We start from the raw sequence: 27927 nt of genomic DNA, 5'->3' as shown, positions 1-27927 counted from the left end.
GGGTAACTGGTTCTAGTTATTTGGCTCCCAGCAGAGTTGAATACGTTATCTCCCTGGAATAATAGCATTATCTCTGACTGGTGCACACTGGTCTGGCCAACCAGATTCAAAGGAAAAGAAAAGAGAATGGAATGCCTGGGGTGGCCAGGCCTTTTTTTTTTTTTTCCCTCCTAATTAGAGGAAATTAGAAAAATTACTGTTTTAATTCCCAAAGCTTTATTCTATTGTCTGCTAATCTTTTAAAATGAAAATACCAGCACGGAAGCAGGGCTGTACCTTTTAGTGGTAGCTGGCAGCCCGGGAGACCTGAGTCAGAGTCCCACTCTGCCTGCCCGTCCTGTATCATCTCGGGCAAGTCACTTTGCTTCTCTGAGCTTGAGTTTCCTCTTCTCTGAAATGGGTGCAGTGATACTTCGTTGGATATTCTAAGAATTAAAGAGGGCAGTGGTTACGGAGGTACTTTGTAAGCCATCAGCCTTTGCTCTTGTATTTTACCCAGGTTGTTGTTGAACCAATGAGTTCTGGTTTTAAGGGTTTCAAGGCAGAAACCTAATTCTGCTAATCTCTTAGGTGAGGATTAACTTCATCCAGTTTGAGACGAAGGCTGGTCAGTGCGCGCAGTGCAAGAATACTGCTTTAAAATAAAATGAATTCAAGTCCAGAGCACTGGGTACCCTGCCTTACGAAACCCTGCTGCAATTCGTGATCACAGGAAAACTAGCAACATAAAGGCATCACGTAGCCTTAGGTCTCGCATCACATGAGAACGTGTATGGCCCAGTTTTCCTGCTCAGTCAGTGCCTGCTGGTGACAGATGTACTGGAATCTGAGTAAAAATGGCGTCCTGGGGAAAGGTGACATGCCACTTATTTCTGTCAGGACTTCCCATTAGAGGAGAGGATAAAAATACATTTCAGGGCAGTGCTCTCATCCTGCGCTTCAGACCCTCTGACTTAGGTGCTTTGCAAGTGCACCTCCTCAGCTCTGCACACAGGCCCTGGGGTGGGGTTTGAAGAGGGGGCCCAACTCTGTGGGGCAACAGGCCTGATTCTGAAGCTCACAGCGCTTCTCAGTGCCCTGTCAGTCTGCCGCTTTGATACAGAGGTGACGCTTCTTAGTTCCCTCTTATCTGGTTTCATGCAAAGTGCTCCTGGCCCGTCTTAGAAACTGGGGCACTGAGCCCACTTCATGCGTGAAGGTAACGTCCTTCACACATGAAGTGCGCTGACGTCCCTGTGTGCTGGCGGCCGTGTGGCTACGTGGGGCAGTCATTTCTGTACGCAGTGCCTCTGCAATTTCGGGTGGCCTCAGGAGCAGCCCTGCCACCTTTGCTTCTGACTGGCATGAGTCATTTCCCTCTCTTTCCAAGTCAGTAGTTCTATAATTGTGTCGCTTACAGACTAGCATTAGCAATAGCAGAGCTGTCAAGGATTTACCAGATGCAGTGACACAGGCACCGGAAACCTTATGTCTATCAAGTAATGACCGGAGAATCGGCATAAGAAAACCGTGGTTAGCTTTTGGGCTTGTGGCCGAGGCCCTATGCAGCCTGGCTTCTGCAGTATCCTGTTGGTTAGATTTTCACCCATGGCCATCAGAGCTCCATGAATGGATCCCGGAGCTCCTTGGACCACAGCCCAGTCAGCTGGGTTCTGAGGGGTTACAGTGACATCTTCTGGCCGTTGGTGCTGGAGCACGGGGGTAGTTAAAAGAAGTACCCTCTCGGACACCTCAAATCCGGGGTCGGTCCCTGGTGTAAATCGAGGCTAAAGGCACGTGGGTGTGTGTTTTCTAAATCTCTGCACTTAACAGTTGTACATTGGCAACTGCGTATTGTTCTTTATTGTATGCACACACACACCTTCTCAGTGTCTCCCATAAAATGTCTTTACCAGACTTTCCAAGCATCATGTAAAATTAAAGTAGGTGTCCTTCCTGTAGATGTCTTAGCTTCCGTCCATCATGCAGATATCCTGATGAATTCTAGCCACCTGTTTGCGGGTCTCTTTCTCTGACCAGGCTGCAGATACCTCGGGTGCCCGTCTCTAGAACATGCTTGCACATTATGGGGTTCCGTAAATGTCTGTCGAATGAACAGTTGGAGGGTAGGGCAGCATATATGATAGGACAGGATTGGCAGGTCTTGATCTGGCTTCCTGCAAGGGAACAAAAGAGCCCTGGAGGCTCCACCATGTACTTCTGGCCTTTTATTTAAAAGTCCAGAAGGTTCAAATTTGCTTGTGTTCCATATCAATAGGGGAAGCCCACTTGGGGTGTCGATGCTGGCTGTTGCCACGTTCATTTCATCTTCAGTGTTCTGCGGGTCAGGGTCCCTCTAGAGCACGGAGAGGCGGAGCTGGATCCTAAGGCGCGCTGGAGTGCCTTATGACAAGGTTTCCCTCCAAGAGCCCCTAGAGCAGCGCCAGGCCCACGGTAGCACTCGGTCTTTGATGAATGACTGAATGAGCCCATCTGAAATAAGGACATATCATTACACCAGGGAGCCAGGCCACTTCTGAAGCGAAGTGAAAACAGCCCAGCCCGTCAGCTCATAGACAGGACAACAGATGGACCTGACATCTGGCTGGATGACAGCCACAGGGTGGAAAGCTCCCACCCAGCAGATGAGGGTTGGGTGGGTAGATTTGCTGTAAAAATATTTCCAGGAAGAAGTGTTCAGAATAGAACAGACTAGTGTGACATCAGCCTGCCTCGGTGCTGAGACGGGCGGGGAAGAGTCACTGGGATGCCAGCAGTCTCTGTGTAGCTGCCCTGCAGACAGAGCCATGGGTCATCCAGGGGCAGCTTCTCCTGCTCCCACGACCTGGCCATAGCACAAGGACTGCCAGGGCATGGCGCTTTCCACGCCGGGGAGACAGGAGGTCTCAGCTTGTTCCTTAGAGAAGGCCCCAGCTGAGTAAGGCCAGCTCAGAGAACTCAAAGGTATCAAAGATTTGGGAGAGGGGCCTCATTCCTCTTCCCTGAAGCGGGAAATGATTATGCTCTACCTTGTTGCAAAAAAGATTTGAAGTGCCTAATGAAAATTCATTGTAACAAGATGAGATTTAATTTGAAAGGTAAATCAGGTTGAAGGAGACATAAAATGACTACTTTGTTGAGGCTAGAAGGAAAATGAATATGCAGAAAGATATACCTTAAGTTCCCGCATGTTTCCTAAAGATAGGCCTCTCACTCAAGTCCTGAGCTTCCTGGACACTGAGGCAGAGAGAAACATGATTTTGAAAGAAGTGGCGACCGTCATATAAAGTACAGTTCTTTAGGCCCATCCCCATTTTTCTAGGCCCCAGGGCCCAAGAGAAGTTTCTCTGGAGCATCCACATCACCAGGTTACTGAGTGGTATTGTGGCGACGTGGTCCATGACAGCCTGTGATAAATACCCTAGGGGCTTGCCTGGGGCTGCTGCTAGTAATGGATTGCCCTTAATAAAGAGAGCCTAGCTCAGGAAAAGGGATTCCAGGGGGCCAAACAGTGCAGTGCAGGCCCACAGCTCTCATGATCCGCTGTGAGAGAATTTAGGTTATTTAGAACAGTATTTTCCAAAGCATTCCACAAAACTCTAGTGATATATCGATCGTCTGTGACAACAAAATAGATACTAGAAAGATTTAGTGTCTAACACTAAAAAATAGAAGGAGGAAAAAACGTTCAGCACATCTACGTAGTTAACATTATTATGCACTGATCCTTCAAGGAGGATGCGGGAGGTCTGTGAGCGATCTCCCATCCCAGCCTGCAGGGCGTGCAGCCTCTGAGCCCAGGTGTGCTGCTGGCACTCACATCTCACCATCCGCGTGTGTGCTGTCTGTCCAGAGATCGCTGCTCGACGCTTTGTACCTTTTCTTACCTGTGATTCTCGTATGCAGCGCGTGGCATACATTAATCACGAATCGAATTCCTATCATTCCTGGCAGCAGTGAATTTGTCCGAGAGGAGATTTTTTATTGTCTGCTTTCATCCAAGCATGCATTACAGCTCATGGTGTTCTGTCAGCTTATTGTAATGCTGAAAATGTTCCGTGATCAGATCCATTCAGGAACTGCTGATCCAGGGGAATGGCTGGCCCACAGGCCTTCAGTGAAGCCGTGGTCCACGAGCTGTACTGCCAGAGGGTTCAAAGCTATGGTCTTGGGTGATGTGCCGATTAGGGCTCATCTAGGTATGTCTAGAATCCACTACACAGACCACGGGGTGAGCGTTCTCTTATGGAAACTGAGGCACCCACCAGGGCCATGGCTCTGAAGGTGTCACAGCTCTCACTTCCTCATGGAAGGGGGTTGATGGAGCCAACAGCTGGTTAAAGGTTTGACTTACGTTAAAGAAGGTGAAGCACTTGTCTTTGTGTTTACGGAAGGATGTTACACAGGGACCACGGAGAACTTCCAAAAATAATTGCATATGTTGGATAATAATTACAGCTACGAACAGTTAGTGGTTACTATGCGCTAGGTGCTGCGCTAAGTCATTTGCATGCCTTAGTTTACTTAATCTCCTCCAAGAAACTATAAAACAGATATTATCATTATCCTCTTTTTTATAGCTGGGAAACTGAGACTCACTAAGAGGTTAAGAATTTTTTTTGGTAGAATTGAGTTGAACTGGCAACAGTATTTAGGCCAGGTTTTAGGGAATTCTAAAGCTGTTTGTAGCCTGCTGGATCTAGAATATTGTTGTGGACTTTAGGGTGGCTGGTTTTATTAACTGTCAGTTGGGACCAAGGGAAGTCAATAGACACGTTCCTGGATTTTCCTTTTCTCTTTCAGCCTGTGAAGATGGATATAGGCTTGAAAATGAAACCTGCATGAGGTAGGCTCCGTGTTCATTTATTCTGATGAATTTGTTCCAAACCTTATTTAGAAGTTACTTAGGTAAATTGCCTCAGTTATTTCTTTTGATATTTGAAACTAATTCTTATTCTTTTTCTTTGTTGACTTGCAGTTGCCCATTCGGCCTTGGTGGTCTCAACTGTGGAAACCGTAAGTATGCAGAAGTCCCGAGTTCTGCGTGGGCAGGGCTGGCACGGCTGTTGGCACGCAGGGTGTCTGTCCCCTCCTCTTGTCCTCAGTTCACATCTGCTGTCTTCCCAACTCCTGTGCTGGGAGGAAAACAGAGCGCTCTCCAGGGCCTGGAGGTTTGTAGGGGAGATAAACGCTTTCCTAAATAGCCTGATTGTGGAGTGTTCATCAGTACATTAGGCATGAGGTTTGAGGCAGAGAGGGAGGGACCACACCCAAGGAGAACAGAAGAGCCTCCTGGGTAGTTTCTTGGAGGGGATGGAATTGGAGGTTTGGGAAGACTTTGACTGGCAGGTATGGAGGGAGAAGGAATCCAGGGAGAGGGAACAGCCTAAACAAAGGTCTTGGGGCAGCTTGGGCCTGTGGTTTTCAGGGACAGTGTGTAAGTGGGTGTGGCTGAGGACAGAAAGAGAGGAAGGCGGAGAATGGGGGATTAGGTTGGCGGAGTATGTGGGGACCAAACTGTTGGGACTTTCAATGGAGTCTGAGAGTTTAGGTTTTAATCAGTAGCCACTGTGGCACTAGCAAGAGTCTTAGAGCAGGAAAGCAGTTTGATCAAGAAAATCAAGTCGGGCTGCCATGAGGAGGACAGAGGACAGAGGAGAACGTGGGGCCATTTAGACCAGTATCATCGGGGCGGGGGTCGGGGCTGGATGCAGACTGGGGGGTCCCCTGCTGCTAGCTGACGTCCGTGCTCCCGGGTACAAGAGGGTTGAGTGGCGGTGACTGTGCACATGTCAAGTTTCACAGTTAATTCACTTCTTTGAGAGAAGCAGTTGGGATTCGTTCCAGATCACTTTCACTGACATTTTCTTATACTGAGACCTGAGAAATTACAGTCACCCTCAAAATTATTGAAAGAAATTCTGGGATATAGGATGTAGCAGGAATAGTAACACTCAGTATTTTAGGACAGCTTTGTCCCTCATTCCATAGAATCTGCCAACAGTCCATATTCTAAGTTTACTAGACCACAAGTAGACATGACTTTATTTAACAAGAGGTGCTCCTCTCACCCCATCAGTCAGAAATTCCAAGTGTTTTAAAAGCTCTTATGCCAGAAATGGGGCGGGGGGTGAAGACTAGATAGATATTTCTTTTTTTTTAATTATTGATTTTATTTATTTAAATTAATTTATTTATTTGGCTGCGTTGGGTCTTCGTTGCTGTGTGCGGGCTTTCTCTAGTTGCGGCGAGTGGGGGCTACTCTTCGTTGCGGTGCGTGGGCTTCTCATCGCGGTGGCTTCTCTTGTTGGGGAGCACAGGCTCTAGGAGCGGGCTTCAGTAGTTGTGGCACGTGGGCTCAGTAGTTGTGGCTCACAGGCTCTAGAGCACAGGCTCAGTAGTTGTGGTGCACAGGCTTAGTTGCTCCGCGGCATGTGGGATCTTCTCGGACCAGGGCTCGAACCCGCGTCCCCTGCATTGGTAAGCGGATTCTTAACCACTGCACCACCACGGAAGCCCTAGATATTTCTTATTATGGCACAATATCACAGATGTACCTGGTTTTATAAGAGCGTGAGTGAGACAAGTTGACGCGCGTGGAGATGTGACCATCTCGGGGTAGGGAGCAGGGGGTGAGAGAGCCCACCTGCCAGTCCTCCCAGGGCCCCTTGGCCCTGACAGGCCTCTCATAGGATGAGCCAGTACTTCTCACCTGCTTGTAGTCAAACAGCTCCCTAAATAGGTTTTACTAGAAAATGCTTCATATTTCTCAGGAAATGGAAGAGTGAAAATGGATACAGGGAAAAGCCCTAGAAAGGGTTGAAGGAAAGGGGAGTGAGCTGCAGGGCGTTGTTCTAAGTGGCGGTGAGTGATTCGCTTTTCAGAGATCACTAACTACTGTATATGTGGAGAGGAGATACCACTACATCCACTGACTGTTCTGTGCGTTCCTGTGTCTCCGCGTTATGGGGGTCGGGGTCTTGGAAGTAGCAGAATTTCTTTCTGTTCCTGAGACTTCTTTTTGCTCCCTTTTATCCAAGTCATCACGATGATGTCCAGCAGAGGGCAGACTCCAGCCTGGAGGGCTAGGTCCCGGCCACCTTTTGTGGGTGACTCTGGTTAACTCTGAGGGTGTGAATACCACTTTATGACTTTGATATCAGTCTTAATGTCAGTGTTGCAAAGCAGTTAATAGTCACTGATAAATAGCACCTTCCAACGGCCCTTTTCTCTGCGGTCTCAGATCAGCCCTGGTGTGGGTTAAGGAAACCGGAGCACCTGAATTTCATCCCCGCCTATGGTGATAACACCGTGTGCATTCTGTGGCTTGTCACTCAGTGTTTTGTGCCCAATAGCAGAGCTCTCACCACCCACCCCTGTCCCTTCCGCTGTCACCACCAAAGACAGTAAGGGCCGCCTTGGAGGTCTGGCTCAGGCTGGATCTTTTATAGAAAAGAAACACTGCTCTCTGCAGGCTTCTGGGGACACACACTCTGCTGCCCAAGCCCTGTGAGACGGGGAGCCCAGCTCTGTCCAGCCACGCACGTGGCCCCGCGATTCCCTCACGCCTACGTTTCTGGGAGTCACCCAGCTCTAATACATTCTGGCTGCAGGCATAACCTCTGATCTGCCTTTCTAAAAGTCCCTATTAGCTTTCTAGTGGTGCCCAGATTTCACCCGTCGCTCCTCATAGAGAATATCCTTCAAACTGGAGCCGGCAGGACAAGCTCTCCTCTCAAGTCCCCGAGTCCCTGAGGCGGTGCGGGCCCAGCTGGACCCCTCTGTGCACCTGGCAAGGCTGCCCACACCAGGCAGTGCAGGGCTGCACCTGTCTTATCACTGCTTGTTTTAATTTTCTTTCCATGTAAAATATGCCTCTTTATGCCGCAGATTCCAACAATCCTGTCCTCTGATAGCACTCGTCCGATGGCCCCAGAATTCTTACAGACTTGTTGTCGCAATGTCCCTCACTGCCCCTTGCCCCTCCAGCCTTTTTTAGGTGTGCGTGTTTCCTCCTTCGCTTGAATTTTATAGAGGCTCCTCCTGACAGTTTTATTATATCTCTCATGACCTTGTGGTTTGCTTCACCTTTTTTCTCTTTTTAAAGTAAGTGAATTTTGTCTTTTCATGACGTAAAAACAACACATGCCCATTAATTTTCCTTCTTTAACCCAAATTAATTAGAAAATAGATACAAGGGAAGAAGAAAACTAAAATAAAGCCTTATCACCCATGAAACACATCACTCTTAATACCCTGGTGTATATCCTTGCTACTAATGCTGGTCAGTGGGACCAGCAGAAGCCACCGCACCTAGGACCTTGTTAGAGATGCAGCGTTTCAGGCCTCTCCACTCCAGACCTACTGAATCAGAATCTGAATTTTAACCAGACCCCTAGATTTGGTTAATATGCAGATTTGTATACATATCAAAGTTTAGGAAGCAGTATACCAGAGGTATGTATGTGTGTGTCTTTTTAACAGAAATTGGGTCTCACAGAATAAACTGTTTTGTAACCTGCCTTTAAACCTAGTCAACTGTGCAGTGTTTTCATTTACATAATTTTATAAAGCCACTTTTTTTTTTTTTTTGCGGTACGCAGGCCTCTCACTGTTGTGGCCTCTCCCGTTGCGGAGCACAGGCTCCGGACGCGCAGGCTCAGCGGCCATGGCTCACGGGCCCAGCCGCTCCGCGGCATGTGGGATCTTCCCGGACCGGGGCACGAACCCGTGTCCCCTGCATCGGCAGGCGGACTCTCAACCACTGCGCCACCAGGGAAGCCCTATAAGGCCACTTTTGATAGTTCTGTGGAATTCTACTCTCTGGATATATCATAATTTACTTAACCACTCCCCTCTTACCATCAGTTTTAAACCTTTCTTTACAGTCCCATCCTCTAAGCCGTTCTTCTGTTTGTGGTTATTGTCACTTTGTGATGATAGAACACACATAATTTTCCTAGATTACCTTTTTCTGGCTGCAGACATTTTTATCCATCCCTCCTTCTTATCCGCACCACGTCCTTCTGTAGGTCATCCTTTCCATTCGGATGTCCTGCGTCTCTCCAGTGGAGACTCACACAGCCAGCGGGGATGTGGGGTCTGTTTCCCCGTGCCTGGGCCTCTTCATCCTCTTCTGGTGAAACCAGACATTCACCTTAAAGATCCTCCTGCCATGCCTTCCCACCCCACAGTCTGGTGGCAGGTGTAGAAAGTGTCCTTTAATGGTCTTCACCTTGTTATTACATTGGGCTTAGAACTCAAACCAGTGGAAATGCTATGTGCTGGCAAGAGTCGCTCGTAACAAACTGCTTAGGAGGACGAAGAGATCATTAATTATCCAGAAGTCAGCTGGAAGTCTCCTGCAGCTAAAAGCAAACAACTCACTTTGTGTCGGAACTGAAAGGAAGCAACCTTGGGAGAGGGGAATGCTGCCCTGTACCTACTCTTGCGTGTTATGGCCACACTACAGCCTGTAGATGTGCGAAAGGCAAATTTCAAGAGGTACAGAGGAAAAAAAAAAAGAATGCTGTGAACAGGGTTCTAAAGGAAAGATGATGCAAGAGGAGTGGAAAGATTTAAAAGGCAGAATTCTAACCAACATCACTAATGAGCACAGTGAGGGGGAAAGGGAGAGAACTAAATGAATTTTAAAATAAAACGAATGTGGCCACCTAGAAAGGTCTGTAATGAGTTCAAGGGTTTTAAAGGAAGGCCTACGGGTTGGTACGATTCTGACACCAATTCCAATGTGTCTCTTTCCACATCACTAAGCCAGTTATCTCAATTCTGACACTATCTCCAGGTAGATCCCACAGCTTAAGGGCTTGGTCCACAAGACCTCCCCACCCCAGTCTCCCAGCGGACACCAATCCCACGTCCAGGTTGTCACCTGTGCTTCTGACCAACCGGCTGTAGATGGAGGTTCCAGTGACCCCACCTCCCTGCGTTCCATTAATTTGCTCTACTGGCTCGCAGAACTCGGGAAACATTTTAGTAGATTACCAGTTTATTATGAAAGGATAGAACTCAGGAACATCTGGATGGAAGAGATACTCAGGGCCAGGTTGGGGGAAGGGCCCGGAATGTCCATGCCCTCTCCCAGCGCGGCACCTTCCCCTCATCTCCCGGCATTCACCAACCTGGAGCTCTCTGAACCCCGTCCTTCTGGCTTTTCATGGCAGCTTCATGACACAGGCACGGTTGACTAAATCATTGGCGGTTGGTGACTGAAGTCTGTCTCCAGCCCCTCTCCCCTCCCAGGAGGTTAGGGGGGTGGGACCGACAGTTCTAACCAGCTAATCACAAGCTTGGTTTCCCTGGCAACCAACCTCCATCCAGGAGTTTCCTAAGGGCTTTCCAAAAGTCACCTCATTAACATAGCAAAAGACACCTTTGCTCTCCAGGCTTAGGAAATTCCCAGGGTTTTAGGAGCTGTGCTTGGAACTAGGACCGGGAACAGATACATATTTCTTATAAATCAGTATCACAGCTGACTAAGGTTATTCTGGAGTAAATAAACCTAGCTGGCTTGAACAAAAAAGATGGTTTATTGGAAGGCTTCTGGGGTAAGTCATGGAATTCCAGCATCAGGAATGGCAAGAATCAGGGACTTGTGGAGAGTCACAGCAACAGGAGGTCGGCGCCTTCTTTTCAGAGCACACGTTAACATGGATCCGTCTTCATCCCTGTCTCTACTCGTGCTGTGGGTCCGTGCACAGGCTTTCTGCCTCACCAGAGGTGAGGCTCTTAGGCTCACCAAAGAGCTTCGGGTGCGCGTCACTGGCTTAGTCATTTTGAAATAGAAGGTTCTGTCTCTCTCCCAGAATGAGATTCCTGGGAAGGAACTAATTGATCCAGTTTGGACCTTGTGCTTACTCCCAGACCAAACCCCTATGGCTGGGGATGGTGTTACATGTATAAGCATAACCACCCCACTGTACCCTGCATGTGGAGGGGGGTGGACAGTTCCCACAAGGGGGTTGACTAAGCAGACAGTCCTGTAGATTCCATCCAAATAAGCATATAAGCAAGGACAAATATAGCCTCCGGGAAAGACTAAGGCCCAGAATGGGTTGGTTTAATGAAAAATGGCAACAGCGCTGACAGCAACACCAACCTATGATCAAACCACAAGAAGAATAATGTAAAGATAGAGCCATTGCTTGGGAAAGACTGTGAAATGTCAGCAAATGTCCAAGACAAAGTAAGTGAAGAATTCCAGGTTCATCATTCTGCAGGATCTCTTCAAAGTAGGAAGGATAGGACAGACGAACCTAAGACAGCACACATGGCCTTTGTTCTCACCTTAATAAACAAACATTCAGGGAACCTATGGGACTAGTGAACATTACAGTAGGGGTTGATTTACAGTCCCATGCACTGTACGTCATCAGGTGGCCTCACAGTAAATCTAAAGTCAGTCCTCAAGTGTGAAAGATCAGTTGTAGTTCATGAGCTGACTTGACCACAGGTATGAGAAAAAAGATCTGTGGGTTATATTGTCCACAAGCGTATTACAAGTTTCCAGTGACATGGCTGCCAAAGAACAACAACTCTTTAAGAAATGTATGTGTATAAAGGAAATTATATAGGTACATATATACACATACAATTTCTAGATTTAGAGGAGGTTGTGTGTATCTGTTTATATAAACACATGAATAAAATTTGGGAAATAGAGAAAAACATGAAGAAGAAAGTACCAGTCCATTATTACCCGAGGCAGTGCTAACGTCTGTGAACGTTTTTTGTGAGTTCCCTCCCAGGCGCTTTCTCTGTGCTTATGTGCACAGAGGTCTTCGGATTTCAGTCCAGCATTCTTTCCTCTCCTACATAATTTAAGCCAGTGCCACCCAAGGTGTGGCCTTCCAGTTGGCAGTGTCTCCATCCCTCAGAAGCTTACTGGAGATACAACTTCTCGGCCTAGCCCAGACCTGCTGGATCAAATCTCTTGGGGTGGGGAGCAGGCATCTGAGTTTTAAGAAGTCCTCTGGGTGAGTCAGATGTGCAGGAAAAGTTTGAGAAGCACTTGTCTATATCAGTGTGTTTTGTTTCAAGGGGGCAAATTATGCTCAGAAACCAAGAGGTGGTCTTTGCCAACATTTTATTTAACACAGGTTGACTGTGGGAATTATAATTTCACAAGGCAGTAGCACACAGGATGTCTCTTTTTTTTTTTTTTTTTTTTTTGCGGTACTCGGGCCTCTCACTGCTGTGGCCTCTCCCGTTGCGGAGCACAGGCTCTGGACGCGCAGGCTCAGCGGCCATGGCTCACGGGCCCAGCCGCTCCGCGGCATGTGGGATCTTCCTGGACCGGGACACGAACCCTCGTCCCCTGCATCGGCAGGCGGACTCTCAACCACTGCGCCACCAGGGAAGCCCAAGGATGTCTCTTAATAAGTCAATAAAGAAATAACAGTCCAAGCTAATCACATATTTATCACACTGTTGTTCCAGGAAAGGGGAGACGAAAGGAATAAAGTCCAAACTTAATTGAGGTGTACCTTTCAACAAGTTGGTTCTCAGGAGAAACGGTTCAGCAGATTTCCAACTGTCAGTGCAAAACCCACAATCCTTGTTTCCAGAGCATGTTGCTAGGGAGTCAAGACACTCGTGTTGACAGGCAAGATGATCTTTGTGAGGCCACTGCGCTGCCCGGCTTCCACCACTACTGGTAGAAGAGTCCCCTTTACCATGGGAGGAGCTGGTGCCCCAAGGTCTTCGGAGAGCTATTTAGATCAGCAAAGGATAGCCTTGTCCAGACCGAACACTCACAAGAGTCCCCACAAACTCTGAGCATTTAGAGTCTAAATGTCCCCTCGTTCATGCTGCTTCTTCATAGGTTCTTATTAAGCCCCCAGCAGCACTAGTAAGTGCTGTCGGCAGCCACAGATGTGGATGCTGACATCCTGAAATACATTTTCACTTTTATATCAAAGCAATAACTTCATTCATTTTTTTTTTTTTGGCCATGCCCAGTGGCTTGCGGGATCTTAGTTCCCCAACCAGGGATTGAACCCTGGCTCCGGCAGTGAAAGTGCCAAGTTCTAACGACTGGACCACCAGGGAATTCCCCAATAAATTCATTCTTAAAAACAATTTCATTCTTGTCACAAACAACGGGACCTGAAATCATATCAAACCACCTCCTAACACGGCACCCCACAAAGTGTGGGAACTAGGAACTGGGACAGGATGGCGACAAGATGATAAAGAAACGGAGAGTAAGCACTTAGAGTCGTTTTACGCTGACATGGCTGTGACACCCAAGCGTGGGATCCTTTGTAAAATAAATAGCTTTGTTGTATTTTACGGAAGTATTGGTCTGCAGTAGATGCCTTAAAAAAAGGAGAGAAGGAAATTCATGATAGCTGGTGCCTGGGGGGAAAGACAAGAGGAACAAATGAGATTTTATTTTCTTCATTTAAAAATAATATCCAAAAGCACAGGCCAAGAAGAACTGGTCCTTGACCACAGATAGTTTGGAAAGCACTGGTCTACACTGCCTTTGTCTCTTTTTAGACACAACACAGGTGCTTGTTTCAAAGGGGAACCTGCCACAGCTGCAGCAACTTGCAAGGGTCACTTCTAAAATGACTGCTCACTTGTTTTGCCGGAAGTGAGAAAACATGAACTTGGTGTGGAGGGATAAGCAAGAACTAGACTTTGGTTTCTGGTTAGGAACAATGGGAGCTTCTGTAGGTTTTTTGAAGCAGGGAAATGGCATGGTCAGATTTGGTTTTTGGAGTGAGTGGGCAAGACTGGGCACAGGAGCGTGAGTTAGGAGGTGATGACAGTTGTCTGGTCAGCAGTCGATGGCGGCTCAGGGTAGTGTTGGTGGAGATAAAGGGAAGTCGACAAATTCAAGAGATTTGTCTTCTGTCCTCGCTTTTTAAAAAATGAAGCTGGAGTAGATGTGTCAGGAGGTGAGGGAGAGAATTAACTCCTTCCTTGGTTTGGCTTTGTTTCCTGATGGTTTTTCATAGTGATCAGGTTTCTGTGCTATTTATTTCAAGAAAGGACAGGTAAATGGTTGCATGACTTGTATTTGCTCTTCTCTCACAGTCTGCTCATTGTCAGCTCTGTGCGTTATCCTTTGACTTTACCTGAATACCTAGAGAGTATGGTTCCATCCTAATTTACTATAGAAAACCTGATCATTGGCTCTTTTTTTTCATCCTGGACCTTACAACCTGAGAGCACAATTATAATCGTATTTCCACAGCAAAAAACAATCTGAATATTTAATAGATTTTATTGAAAATATGTTTTCCAGAAATACATAGGTATAAAACCAATTAATTAAAATTTTAATATTGTTTATTATATATGATCTGTGCTTGCTTATATGACTGCTAATGTCTGGTAATTAAATTCAATGTGTATGTGTTGAGACTACCCAGTTTCTACCATGGTTTATGCAGTGATTCCCAGACTCTGGGTAATATTTCTTATAAAATTGTGGAATCTAACCTAGGGTTGCCTTCTTTTTATTTTATCAAGTAAGAACCTAAAACCAAATTTAAAAAATTTTACATCAATTCAAAAATTTTAAAAAACAATTAACCACCAAGGGTGGGAAGTAGCCAAGAAAATATTTTTTTTCCAATTACTTTTTAAAAAGCAGCTTTACTGGAGGCATAATTTACACAAGATAAAATGCATCTGTGTTAAGTGAGAAAAAAAGTTGGAAGGACCAAATTTTAGAAGGTATTAAAACTAGGGAAAAAACAACCCAGAAGAGTTTAGTTTTTGAAAAATGTATGCATCTCTTTTATTTTTCTCTTCTGAGCGTGGATTGGTAACAACGTCATCGGGCTGGTCTGCAGGTAGAATTTGGGAGCCCCCATTCTAGGAGTGGCTGAGAAAGAGAAACTCTGCTCAACATAGTATAGAGGAGGGATAATCATTTTCCCTCTACCCTTCTAGATTCTTGGCTGACACCCCCTCCCCACTCCCATTAAAAGCCAGAGTAACAGGAGAAAAAACAATTTTAATTATGCACATACACACGGGAGCCCCACAAAGATATGAGACTCAAAAGGCAGCCAGATGATTGAGGCTCATACGCCCTCCTGAGCTGAGGAAAGGGCCAGGGGTCTAGGGCTTCAAAGGGGAAAATGCAATTTACAGGAAAGTGAGAAGAGGAAATGTTTGGGACACAAAGGTTGTGTGCCAAGCAGATAAGTCTCTCAGGTGAAAAAGTTATCTGTGGTATTAGCTCTCTTCCTGGTACAAGCCTCTTTCTAATGTAAATTTCCCTTACAAATGGGTAATTAATACTCAGTTTTCAGAGTTTCTCCTGTGTCTGCAGTTTCTCAAAAATATCAGCTCAAAATAATAAATACACCAAAGAGGCATATTTGGGGATGGTACAATCTGCTCCCCTTCAACTGAGAAAATGCAGAGCTAGTCCCAAGCAGCCTTTGCTGGGGGCCCAGAAAATGAAAAGTGGTCACCAGCTGAGGCATGGGGTAGCCGTGGGGCGGGGAAGGGGACCATTTTTTGGTATTCCTTTATTCATTCATTACCCTCTTACCAATCCACTTTTTTCCTTTAAACGTGTTTAGCCTATCAGCTCATCACTGTGGTGATTGCAGCAGCGGGAGGTGGGCTTCTGCTCATCCTGGGCATCGCACTGATTGTTACCTGTTGCAGGTGAGTGCCAAGAGTCCACATTTTAATTCTCCTTCTTTGCCTGTGCTAAGCAAGGGTCATTTTTACCCCTTTTAAAGAATGTCTGGGAGTGCTTTACAGTATTAAATCGTAATGAATGACTGAACCATTTAAAAAAAGGAAAAAGGGAAATTCATGATAGGTAGTACCATCTGGGAAAGAAAAGGACAGCAAATGGGATTTTTACTAAAAGAGCACAAAAGCACAAGCAACAAAAGAAAAAGATAGATTGGACTTCATCAAAATTAAGACTTCTCTGCTTCAAAGAACACTATCAAGAAAGTGAAACAGACAACCCACAGGAGGGGAGAAAGTATTTGCAAATCATCATCTAAAATATATAAGGAATCCTTACAACTCAGGAGTAAAAAGGTGAAACCGCAGAACGCATTTTGGGACTTAGTAGAGCGTAGGTTCTTATGTCTTGGTGCAGAAAGAATTCAGCAAAGTGATAGATAAGAAGTGATTTATCAGAATAGGATGCTTGTGAGGTTTACAAGCCTGTGGGCAAGAGGGTGCCACACTAAGAACTTAGTGGGCTCCAGTTTTATAATCAAAGGAAGAATGGGGAGGGGGAGAGGACCATTGTTGAGTGGACGTCACGCTTCCATCATCAGCTCCTCCACAGCAGGCGGGGGAGTTTTCTTGTCCCTACATGGTGAAGCCGGGACTGTCATGGCACTATTTAAATAAGCAGAAGGGTGGTAACATATGCTAAAAGTGGTAAATCATCTCAGGTTGTAGTATAATGTCATGTTTTCCCCGTATGTTTGTTTGTAGTGCATGCAAAGGAGCGTGTCCTAGGAATTATTAACTCACTGACCTTACTGGGCAGGATGTTGGTCTCACTTTACCGTTGTTTTACTGTTTGGGGGCATGTCTCAAGCTTCTGTGGCATGGTTTTGTTGCTAAGCAAGCCAGCTTGGTTCTGTGGTTAAGTAAACCTGCTTTCTTGAGTGATCATTAGCTTACAGGGGTCTCCCATGCTTTTTTTTTTTAGTGGGATTAACTATTTAATCACCTATTTTGTCCCTTTACTCTGTCCCTATCAAAGGCAACCCAATTAAAAGTGGGCAAGGAACTTGAATAGTCGTTTCTCCAAAGAAGACACACAAATGCCCAATAAATACATGAAAAGATGCCCAATGTCATTATCCATCAGGGAAATGCTGTCAAAACTAACATCAGATACCACTTCACACCCACTAAGATGGCTACTAAAACAAACCAACAAAACCCAGAAAATAACAAGTGTTGGTGAGAATGTGGGAAAAGTAGAACGCTCAGACGCTGCTGGTGGAAACGTAAAATGGTGTAGTCACTTCGAAAAAGTCTGGTAGTTCCTCAGAAGGTTAAGCAGAATTGCCATCTGACCCAGCATTTCCACTCTTATACCAAGAGAAATGAAAACGGGTGTTCGCACAGAACCACGTACACAAGTATTCATAGTAGCATTGTTCGTAATAGCCAAAAGGTGAAAATAACCCCAATATCCATCAACTGATGGACAGATAAACAAAATGTGATATATCCATACAATGGAATATTACTTGACGTAAAAAGGAATGAAATACTGAAACACGCTATAACATGCATGAACCTTGAAAATAGTATGCTATGTGAATTAAGCCAGTCACAAAAGACCACATGTGTATGGTTCCATTTATTTGAATGTCCAAAATAGGCAAATCAAATAGAGACAGAAAGTAGATTGTCAGTTGCCTAGGCCTGGATGGGCAGGGGGAGAACTGGGGAGTAATGGCTAAGGCGTGTGGCGTTTCTTTCTGGGGTGATGACATTGTTCCAAAGTTGCACAACTGATGGTTGCACAACTCTGAATATACTAAAAACCATTGACTTCTACACTTTTTAAATAAAATTTTTGGCTGCGTTGAGTCTTCATTGCTGCACGCAGGCTTTTCTCTAGTTGTGGCGAGCGTGGGCCACTCTTCGTTGCGGTGCGCGGGCTTCTCATTGCAGTGGCCTTTCCTGTTGCGGAGCATGGCCTCTAGGGCGCTTGGGCTTCAGTAGTTGTGGCATGCGGGCTCAGTAGCTATGGCTCGCAGGCTCCAGAGCACAGGTTCAGTAGTCGTGGTGCATGGGCTTAGTTGCTCCGCGGCATGTGGGACCTTCCAGGACCAGGGCTCTAACCCATGTCCCCTGCATTGGCAGGCAGATTCCTAACCGCTGCGCCACCAGGGAAGCCCGACTTTTACACTTTAAATGGGAAAATTAAGAAGCAAACAAAGACGAAAGGGATTGCCTGGAATATTTAGCAGTGGAGAGGGGGCAGGCATGTGGATGAGCAAACAGTAGTAAACTTGGCTCTAGGCTTCCTGGGCAGCAGTGGGACTGGGTTTCGATTGGAAAAGGAAGAAAAAGAAAGGAATTGGTTCCCTTCTCTGTGGTTATTCAGATAAGGGAAAACTCAGACTTTTGATTTAGATGATAATAAATGGCAGGAATTATCCTGACATAGCAGATGGAGGGGACCTACAAAATAGCAAGTTATCTTTTCAACCATTGACCTGAAGGACATTTTAAGATATCCTCTAAGATATCCTCTATCTCCAGGAATGCTGCAGAGAGCTAGCTGCTCCAAATGCCCATCCAGGGACGCAGGCCTCATGGTTCAGCCCATGCCTGTCATTCACAATGTTGCAATCAAAGCATCAGAGACAAACTGTGTGAGTGGAAATAAAAATCTGGGTAGGAGACTAGGAGCTAGAGAGAGAGACTTTGAGTGCTCCAGGAGACAGAAGCCTCCTATCCGCTCAGTGTCCTGTACCAGGTAGTGTAGCTATTTGGGGAAAGAGAGCCTGTGACTGTTGGTCCCTGGGAGAAGGTCACTGTAAATCAGTAAGCCATTGTTTGAGACAAGATGCTCCAGCCCCCAGGGAGCCACACAATGGCAGGTCTGTTCTCAACTTGAAAGAAGGGACAACGCCTAAGCCCCATGCTGGACATCTGGTTTTAAGATCCTGAATGATTTGGTGCCTTCCCTAGAACATTTATTTACAGGAAAGCGAGGTATAGACGGAGGAAACTCCAGATTATCTTACCCAGGACAAATATCACTAAAAATGTCTGATTCGAGGCCCATTACAGAAGGTGAATAACACATCCTCCAACAGTTTCCAGTCAGAGAACTCTCACCACTAGGGAACTTGTCCTAGGGTTTCCCTGCCCCGCTGACATGAGAGTCCGTATGGGTATGTACACAGGTGGGCCTTTCTGCAAACGAAACATACTGTTTTCATGGTTCGTGAAGTAGCTTCATGCAGTGGAACAGCAGTGGCCGGGGAGTGGGAGGCCTGAATTCTGGCCCCAGCTTTACTAGTAGCCAACTGTGACCCCAGGACAAGTCACATCCTTCACAGAGCCAGAGTTGCCCCATCCCCAGAGCTCCTCAAGCAGGTTGGGAACTGCTGGACTAAAGAATCCTAAAGGCCCTTCCCACTGCAACATCTTCTGAATTTATGACTCTCGTTTCCCTGGCTGACCCCACGGTGCAGCGATGTCTGTCCCCCAGAACAGTCTAAATCTGCTCCACTGCAGCTGTCTTTGTCCTCTCTACCCACGATCACCTGCCCCTTTGGGTTGGAAGATTTTTTGCATCTTTTTTTTGCACCTAATCGCGTTTTTATAGGCAAATACTAAAAATAATAACAACAATAATAACATTCCTCAGTGGGCAGCTACAAAAATGCATAGTGGTATCTTTAGGTCTAATTTTCCTTGCAGAAAACCAGATGGTGCTTTCACAGTTAGCATTTCTTCACAGGACTTATTTCAATTTTCACAATTTTTTTACCTTGCAGAAAGAATAAAAACGACATAAGCAAGCTCATCTTCAAAAGTGGGGATTTCCAAATGTCCCCATATGCTGAGTACCCCAAGAACCCTCGCTCACAAGAATGGGGCCGAGAAGCTATTGAAATGCATGAGAATGGAAGTACCAAAAACCTCCTCCAGATGACGGATGTGTATTACTCGGTGTGTATTCCCATGCCCAGTGACCTCCCAGCTCCAATTTCCTCGGAGAATTAAAGGGATTCTGTTTTTTCTGTTTGTTTTGGGGTTTTTTGTTTTGTTCTGTTTTCCTGGTCTCGACACGTGGCTTGCAGGATCTCAGTTCCCTGACCTGGGATTAAACCCGGCCCACGGCAGTGAAAGCCCGGAATCCTAACCACCAGGCGACCAGAGAACTCCCAACGGATTCTGTTTTGTTGTAGTAGAAGCACTCCAGCTCATTAAAGGTTAAAAAGAATGGTGACCTACGCCTCTTATTCACATAGTTTAATATTCAATTTACTTACTGTCTATTTGCATGGGATTTATTCGTTTCAACATTGAGCTATGAAGAGTATTTCCACAGAGCACGGTATGTACTTTATGAGGTTGAAGCAATAACCTTCATGTCACTGAACTTGCTTTTAAGTTACAGGATTGGAAGGTAAAAGATAGAGAAAGAATTTCATGATATTTAGCCTTTGGCCCTTTCATTCTTATCTCTTGTCTGCCATGCTTTACATCATGCGGTTGGGTAGTTGAAACCGAGGGATTGGGAAAAGGTATAAAAGAGAACAATTCAGCGTCATCCTGAATTGTCAGAGGTTTGGAAGATTCAATAGGTCTTCAATAATTTGCTATGTCCAGCCCTGGAGTGCATCATTTGGAAAGATGAGAGACCGCCTTGAACCCTTGCTGCTTCTGTCCCACACTGAATAACCCATGTCATATTCCCACGCCTGCTCAGTTCTTTCATGTTACACTGCATCAGCCATAAAGCAAACACAGGCGGTGATACCTGAGCTGAAAAACAAACAGCTGGCAAGTGACTTCTCCTGCCTCGCTGAGCTTAGAAGTATAGCAGTAAACGTGAAACCTTGCCCTGAGGTTTCAAGGGACTTAATAGCTTTAGGCAATCCTGTTAACAGACTGAACAACCACTCTGGTTGCTGTGGAGATGAACCTGCGCGTTCAGACTTTGGATGGGAGGGGCATTCGTGCTAAGGAAGCTGTAGTTTCAATGAACTCTGAAAAATCTGAACCTGGCCTGGAGGAAGAACAAAAAGAAATAAGGGGAAAGATAAATGTAGATACAAAGATAGATCTAGTCTGAATGTTTCCGTTGATATGTATGCATAGGAGCTTTGCTTTACCCTCTGTTTGTCAGGAAAGTCTTTTTCCTCTGACAACTGCAGCCGTAACTAAGCAGGTATCTCTCCCAGGGGTACCCACACACTTACAACCTTCACTAGGGGCTCCTCAGCCCCCAGGCAGCACCAGGACAGAGCAACTGACAGGCCTACAGCATCACAGGACCCACGTTTGCTGCACGTTCCCAGGCCATTAGCTGAAGAGTTGTCTTAAGTAGATGCACTCACAAACTTACATGAACCCCATTTTCATTTCAGACAGTGGGCTGAGCAGTCTGTAGAAGCAGAGCCTAAGCTGTCCCCTGAGGGAGTGGGCTGTCCCTCACAGTGGCCTCAGGTGTACGCTGGGCTCTCCTGAGATCCACATTATAATAAACAGAAACTAGTGTTTTGTTTCTATAAGCCGACATTTCTCCCTGAAGGAGGGCCTCCTCAGAGTAGCCAGGGCCTTCCCCAGGGGCTCCTTTTGCGTTAGGTAGGTAGTCACAACCCACTAAGCTGGGATCTGGTCAGAGACACCTGAGAATCAGCTGGCCTCCTGCTTTGGGGTCCTAACTCCACCTCCGACAGGTGGCCTTGTGAAGGTCAGTTCCCCATTCTCAGCAGGGACAATAGCTTTCTGCTAAATACCAGAGAGGATTTAAAGCCATTGTGCTTCGCAAAGAAACTCTTTTTTAAAAGTCAAAATGATAATCAGATAATAATTACTCTTGATAATAATCAAGATAATAGTTAACCCGAGTCTTTTCCTACGTTGGTCTAAAATCACTGGGCTGCTCTTGGGACTTCCCTGGTGGCACAGTGGTTAAGAATCCGCCTGCCAATGCAGGGGACACGGGTTCGAGCCCTGGTCCGGGAAGATCCCACATGCCGCAGAGCGACTAAGCCCGTGCACCACAACTACTGAGCCTGCGCTCTAGAGCCTGTAAGCCACAACTACTGAGCCCACGTGCCACAGCTACTGAAGCCCGCGCGCCTAGAGCCTGTGCTCCGCAACAAGAGAAGCCACCGCAATGAGAAGCCCGCACACTGTAACGAAGAGGGGCCCCCGCTCACCGCAACTAGAGAAAGCCCGCGCACAGCAACGAAGACCCAACACAGCCAAAAATAAATAAATAAAAAAAATTTAATAAAATAAAATAAAAATGACTGGGCTGCTCTTGATTATGTAATGTTTCTAAAAACCCACTTTTAAAATATGGGCAAAGGGATCCCAGGTTCCATAAAGAGATGACCTGGGAGGTCCTGACTTCTAGGTCAGACCTTGCTCTGCTATGTATAGGTGCCTCCATCTTAAATTCGTCAAAATATAGCATTCATTGTTGCTTTTTTCTTAACTATTAAATTTAAACCCAAGAATAATAAACTGACTTTTCTTCTTTTCTCTTTGGCCACCAGCCTACAAGTGTAAGGAATCCTGAACTTGAACGAAATGGACTCTACCCGGCCTACACTGGATTGCCAGGATCGCGGCATTCTTGCATTTTCCCCGGACAGTATAACCCATCTTTCATCAGCGATGAGAGTAGGAGAAGAGACTACTTCTAAGCGCAGCAGAGAGAGGGGCCCGTTGCTGCGACTGCACCAGCGGAGCGCCTCCCGCCGGCTGCTCCCAGGACTTGTGCAGCCATACCTGAGCGGCCAGCGGAGAGGGGATGGGCATGGGGGGTGTGGCCACAGTGGAAGGGGACAGCTGGAGCCCGTGGACGCGGAGCTGCAGGCTGCTCATCCGGCACCTTCACTGCTACTGTGAATGTGAACACGGGCCAGTACGGTAGAGTCCCCGCATGACTGCAGCTTGGCCGTGGCTTCGGGGTGACTGTTAATGAGGGCTGATCATCAGGTATCAGTGCAAGGACCCAGGTTTTCCTTAGTTCGCACTTTAGTAAATGCAAAAGTAGGGAGGGAGGCCTCCTTTTGGACGTTTCTCAAGACTGCTCCAGAACGAAGGCCTCTTCCACTCGGGCACTTCCATAGGCCTCAACGTGGTGATTCATTTCCAGCAAAATACTGGCTCTTTCGTTGTTTTCCTGCCCAGTAGCTACGTGCTGAACAACAGATGCCGATGGACATACCACTAGTGTTGGGAGATGCTGGAGGTTAACACACCCTCCTAAGTCGTCTCGTGCTACGTTCTCCAAACAAACCCCCAAAACGAGGAACTGAAATTTGGGAGGCACAGCACACAATTCCAGTTTGTTTTCTTTAGTCAAGGTGACACATTTACCTAGGATTTTTTTTTTTTCCCTTTGCAGTTACATCTGGATCAGGGCAAAACAACTTCCATTTGGTTCTAGTTAGAGGCCCAGCAAGCACTGGATGAAGGCCCTGGCGGAAGGGTACCATCCCTGAGGGCACCGCATAGTGCGTGGGCTCTGACCTCCATCCTTGAGGCCGAGGCTGCTACATGTGGAGTAGAAGTGGAGAGCTCAAGGCAGGTTGGGTCTGAGCTGGTACTTCACCACTAATGGAGAAGCAGCTTTTGTTGTTGCTGCAGCTGAACATGGTTAGGGAAATGGGCTGAACAGGCGTATTCAATTTTCTGAAACACCAGTGCTTTGGGAAGCCGGGCGTGCGGTTCCTGAGAAAGAATGCGGAGCTGGGCTGGAGCCACACGTGAGCCTGCTTACCCACCAGTGCGGCATCTTTGCTAGTAGCCCCGATCTCGTCCTCAAGCTCAGTGTCGGTTGAGTGGTTCAGCCAACCGCTCAAAGCTATTTATTCATTGAAGAAATAACTTATTTTCTCTCAAACGGTAATTTGTAACTCTTTGTACTACTACGGAGTTCCCTCCAGAAACATGGGTATAATTCAAGTCAGCATTGGAGAACTAAAGACTTCTGGCCAGTTAGGGAGTTGAGCGTTGGCCTTGGGGAAGGAAATTCCACGAGTCTTACGGTGGCTGAAACGTGGGTCCTGCGAGGGGGGCATATCCTGTGCTGTGCCTTTAACTGCTTCTTGTGGAACTGTGATCATTCTCGTCTGCTTTTGAACATCCTGGTTCAGGATGAAGTGAAGAGAACACAAAGGTAAAAGAATTGTTCCCACCCTGAAGCTTGGAGCTCAGTGGCACCCACACTTCTGGAAATGGTGCAGCCTTTGGAGATGGTTCTGTCCCGGTCATGGTTGTTTCTTCAAGGTTCTCTAAGCTCTTCAGAATGAATCTAATCATTAGTCTTATGTAATTCTCGTCCAAACAGTTTTAAGTGCAAAATCCCAAGTCCCGTGGTCTCCACGAGTCACCATTTCCCTGCTGCAGCAGGAGTACTAGTCAGCTGTGATACCACTTAGTAGTTTAAATTGCATTCATCTCATGAGATAGATACAAAAAGAATTCTGTTTTGTTAGTGGGTGCCAACTTAAAATTTCAGAGCATCCCCTTTTAGAAATCTCGGGTCTGGCCTCTTTCCGTGCAACCGAACGGCCGTCTGTGCCTCGTGGTCTTCCATCTAACTGGAGAGCTCAAGCTCCTGCATTCAGCACACCTGAGCCAGCAGGCTGGGGCCCGAGGGAGGCGGCTGCTTCCGGGCTTTGGCCGCAGAGCCTCGCTTGCCCCCGGGACCCGGAGCCACAATGGCGGCTATCCCCAGGCATACGCGCCCGCCGCCTCCAGCTGACCTCACAGCTGACAGATCATCGCCTGTGCCAGGGCCAGAAGCTATATGCTTCACGACATGAAGCATTGTGTCCCCAAAGCGTCCTGGAGCAGAATCTCAACATCCAGAAAAGAGTGTGCTGTAAGTTCCAAGAATGCTTTCCTGGGAGTGGCTTTTGTGCATGTGAAGTGGATTAAGAGTGCTGTTTTTCCTTTCACTGTGAGAAAGGGAGGCCCCCTGCAAGCTTGAGTTCACATCGTATCTGCAGTTTCTAGAGGCTTGCAGGGTTGGGGGCGGGTGTCAGTGCCAGTGCCGGCTGCTCGCCTGGGTAAGGAAGGGAGAGGCTGGCTTTGTTCCTGCTTGGGGTTAAACACCTCTAGAGGGTCCTCCCTGAGCCAAGACACAGCTAGTGGGGCAGCAGCCCCAGGGATGTGGGACAGGCTGGATGCACCCCTGGTGAGCAGAAGCCCTCCCCTCTGGCACAGGCGCTGTGTCAGCCCCTGAACCTGGAGTGTGAGGGCCCTGTGCACAGAAATGCCTGGGTCCTGCGTGGGAGCCCCACAGCTGGGGGTGCTGGAGGAAGCTGCCCGTGAGACATTCAGACGTCTGTAGGGAAGAGAGGCCGCGTGGAACCCCATGTCCCGCAGCAGGCCGGAGCATGGTGACTCGCAAGGCAGGGAGGTGCTCACCGGGGCCTCCCAGCATCTGCAGGTTTTGTCGAAGCTCCAGAGGGTCTTATTTCTGGTGTCTTTTCCTCTTGCCCCATGAGCCAGCCCAGGGCACTAGAGACAGTTTAGAAAGCCTAAATAGTCTCAACAGACATCTCATGTGTTCCCACCACACCCAGGCTCTGTGCCGGGTACGTGGCCTCACTGCACCCTTGTGAGGTGGGTGCGAGAGAGCCCATTTCTCGGCTATGGGGCCCTTCAGAGGGGATAAGCACCTTGCCTTGGAGGGCCAGGACTCAAACCCTTCCGCCTGGCTTGTTCTTCTCGCTATACCTCTTGCCTCGCCTCCCTGGCTTATGCCTCACCATCCAGTGTCAAAGAGAGCTGGAGAGAGTGGGCTTAAAATAAAAGTTGTTTATTTTAAGAACTTTAATATTATTAAACAGTAACTAAACTAATGCCATGAAGTACAAAAGCAAAATGTTGAAACAGTCCTTTCGGGTCTGTTGTTACATGTATTTCTTGGATGCTTGAGGCCATCATCAAGATAACAGTGGCTGGCTCATGCCTGTTAGCAAGAAGCATATTGGTACGTGGCTTTGGTTGAAGGAGGTGTATGGTGATGACCTGGGTGTTTGACAGACACGGCCAGACTTAGACATCTGTCTGAGGGCTGCCTCGCCCTGCTCCCGTGGTGAGGCCACGTTTCCCACATATTGGAAGCATGTTTTCGTGAACATGATCTGAGTCTGGAACATATTCAGTTGAAATGTCTTAAATGCTGACAAATCTTCCTCCTTTGACAAAAGTTTGTTTTCAGAAGCAGCTAAGTCATTTAGAGCCAAAATTGCTGAGTGGATAGTGTAATCAAGCTGGCTGATAGCATTTGAGGTCCAAAACTAAGACGTAACCGTTAAGTTCTTAAAGAGGTCGTTCTTAACGTTAGCCCAAATGGGAGGGCAACATCTTTGCAAGATGAGGCTGGATGGCTGCCCACGAAAGTGTCATTGAAGGGTGATATTCGTTCAGATGTGAAAGTTCCCAGAGCAGACACGTCAGGGTCACTCCTCACGTGTGGCTTCTTGGGGCCTCCGTTAAGCCATCTTGCCCACTGGTGGTGCACCCAGGTGGGTGCCTGTAACTCCATGGGTGCTGCCTGCAGAAGCAAGAATGTTCAGGCCAGCTGCTTCTCGCTCAGTTTAGCCTAACACACCCCAAACTAGGGTTTTGACCCATGGTTCTAAGATACACTGATTTCAAAACTAGAGCGCTTCTGTGGAGAGAGGAAGAAAGCAAAGTTCAGTATCTCAGTATTTTGTATCTTACTGAAAACCACCTTTAGTATCAGAGATATTTTTTCTGTGTGAAAACTTTTGTGGGGATTAGAAGGGACATTTCATTTCCTTCTTCTTGACAAAGCGGCATTCTGAGGTTCTCATGTGCATTTTTGGAAATACATACCGTTTTGTAGAGTTGGCTGTTAAGTATATGCTCTTTTTTCTTTTTCTTTTCTTGGCTCCCCGGAGAAGGAAGCTGGTTAAACTACTAGAAAGATTAAAGTTTTAAATGTCAGTTAATTTGTTGTGCTAAAGTATCTTTTCAAGAGTGTTATAATCTGTCCTATTTGGTGTGAAGTGCTCACAGAAAACCCTGTGAAACCAAAGGGGGCAATTGAGGTCTAAAAAAAAGACATATCTTAGACTGGCTCTGTTCTCGTGGCATTTTAAAGAGGATATTTAAAAGGATTGGCATATTAGATTCTAACTTTTTTTTTCTTGGATACATGATAATGCACTTCAGGTGCAGAGTTCTTGGATAGGAAGGATGGGACTAGACAGGGATGGAATGGAACCTGTCTAGCTGGGACACTAACCCAGGTTTCTGTATTACTTCGCCTGTTTTTTAAAAGATGTCTCATCATGGGGTGCTGTGAGTTTTGTTCATGTTTGTGTTGCTGGATTTATGGTTAAATGAAGCATGTGGCTGGAAGAGGAACTTTTGAGTTTTCACATTGTCCCAGATTTCTCTTTGCAGACCTTTAAACCTTAGCCCCTGGTTGATTGTGTTAAATCCATTATGAGAATGTTATTTAAAGTTGTATTATAATTGCAACCTCCACGAATTATTCAGTACTGTAGTAGCAAAGTATTTGTAAGAATTCGATTATTTTTATACTTATATCCACTATAAGTCTGGCGTTCTAGTCAGTAAAATGATGCAATAAAATCAATATCATTTTCACTGTGTTTTTCTCGTGATAACAAACAAACCACAGCAGAGTGCAACAAGTTCATTTTCATGAGGGCATCATTTAAACGGCGGAGCTGCGCTGTGAACTCTTACATGGCACAAGGGAGGAAATACGCTTCTGATGATGGACGGATGGGCAGACGGATCAGGCATAGAACCTGCCTTTGTTTACTTTTCTTTCTGCTGGTTGGAAAGAGCCAGTAACCAGTTTTCAGACACGGAAGATTTCCTCCTCCATGCCTCCCACCATCACTCTTCATATCTTGCAGGAGAAGGGAGAGTAAGCATATCTGTGCTCTATGGTGGAGAGAATCTAGAACTTTAAGGTGGGAGGCCGTGGCCTTAGACTTACGTGGCCGGTGACTGTGGCCACTTGGCTGACATTTGTTCATTAATTAACTGCTTATTTGAGATTTGAGTGCCTTTTGTGGCAGGGGTGGATGAGCCTTCCGATGCTGTATGACAGTAACCTTGGCACTAGGAGAGGCCAATAATGGCAGCTCAGGACACGACGGTGACCTTTTGGCGGATTAGATCGGGGTTGCAGCCCATCAGACATCTCTCAATGGAAATAAACAGAAGCACTTTCCTCTC

General features: G+C 46.7%; 1 protein-coding gene across 4 annotated transcripts in view; it reads left to right on the top strand.

Annotated features, from left to right (window-relative positions):
* The window catches only part of HEG1 (heart development protein with EGF like domains 1), an 82384-nt gene extending 55060 nt beyond the window's left edge, over positions 1-27324 (top strand). For all 4 annotated transcript variants that reach the window (XM_027107018.1, XM_027107022.1, XM_027107005.1 and 1 more), the window contains 5 exons: positions 4783-4825; positions 4958-4995; positions 15552-15639; positions 19479-19653; positions 22218-27324. In XM_027107018.1, coding sequence (XP_026962819.1) covers positions 4783-4825; positions 4958-4995; positions 15552-15639; positions 19479-19653; positions 22218-22367 — 494 coding nt within the window. In that variant the 3' untranslated portion in view covers positions 22368-27324. The remainder of the gene's footprint in view (positions 1-4782; positions 4826-4957; positions 4996-15551; positions 15640-19478; positions 19654-22217) is intronic.
* Positions 27325-27927: the final 603 nt, after the last annotated feature.

The sequence above is a fragment of the Aethalodelphis obliquidens genome, unplaced genomic scaffold (assembly GCF_003676395.1).
Source record: "Aethalodelphis obliquidens isolate GAN/ISIS:26980383/991018 unplaced genomic scaffold, ASM367639v1 scaffold1, whole genome shotgun sequence".
Lineage (NCBI taxonomy): Eukaryota > Metazoa > Chordata > Mammalia > Artiodactyla > Delphinidae > Aethalodelphis > Aethalodelphis obliquidens.
This window is presented reverse-complemented; position numbering and strand designations above follow the sequence as displayed.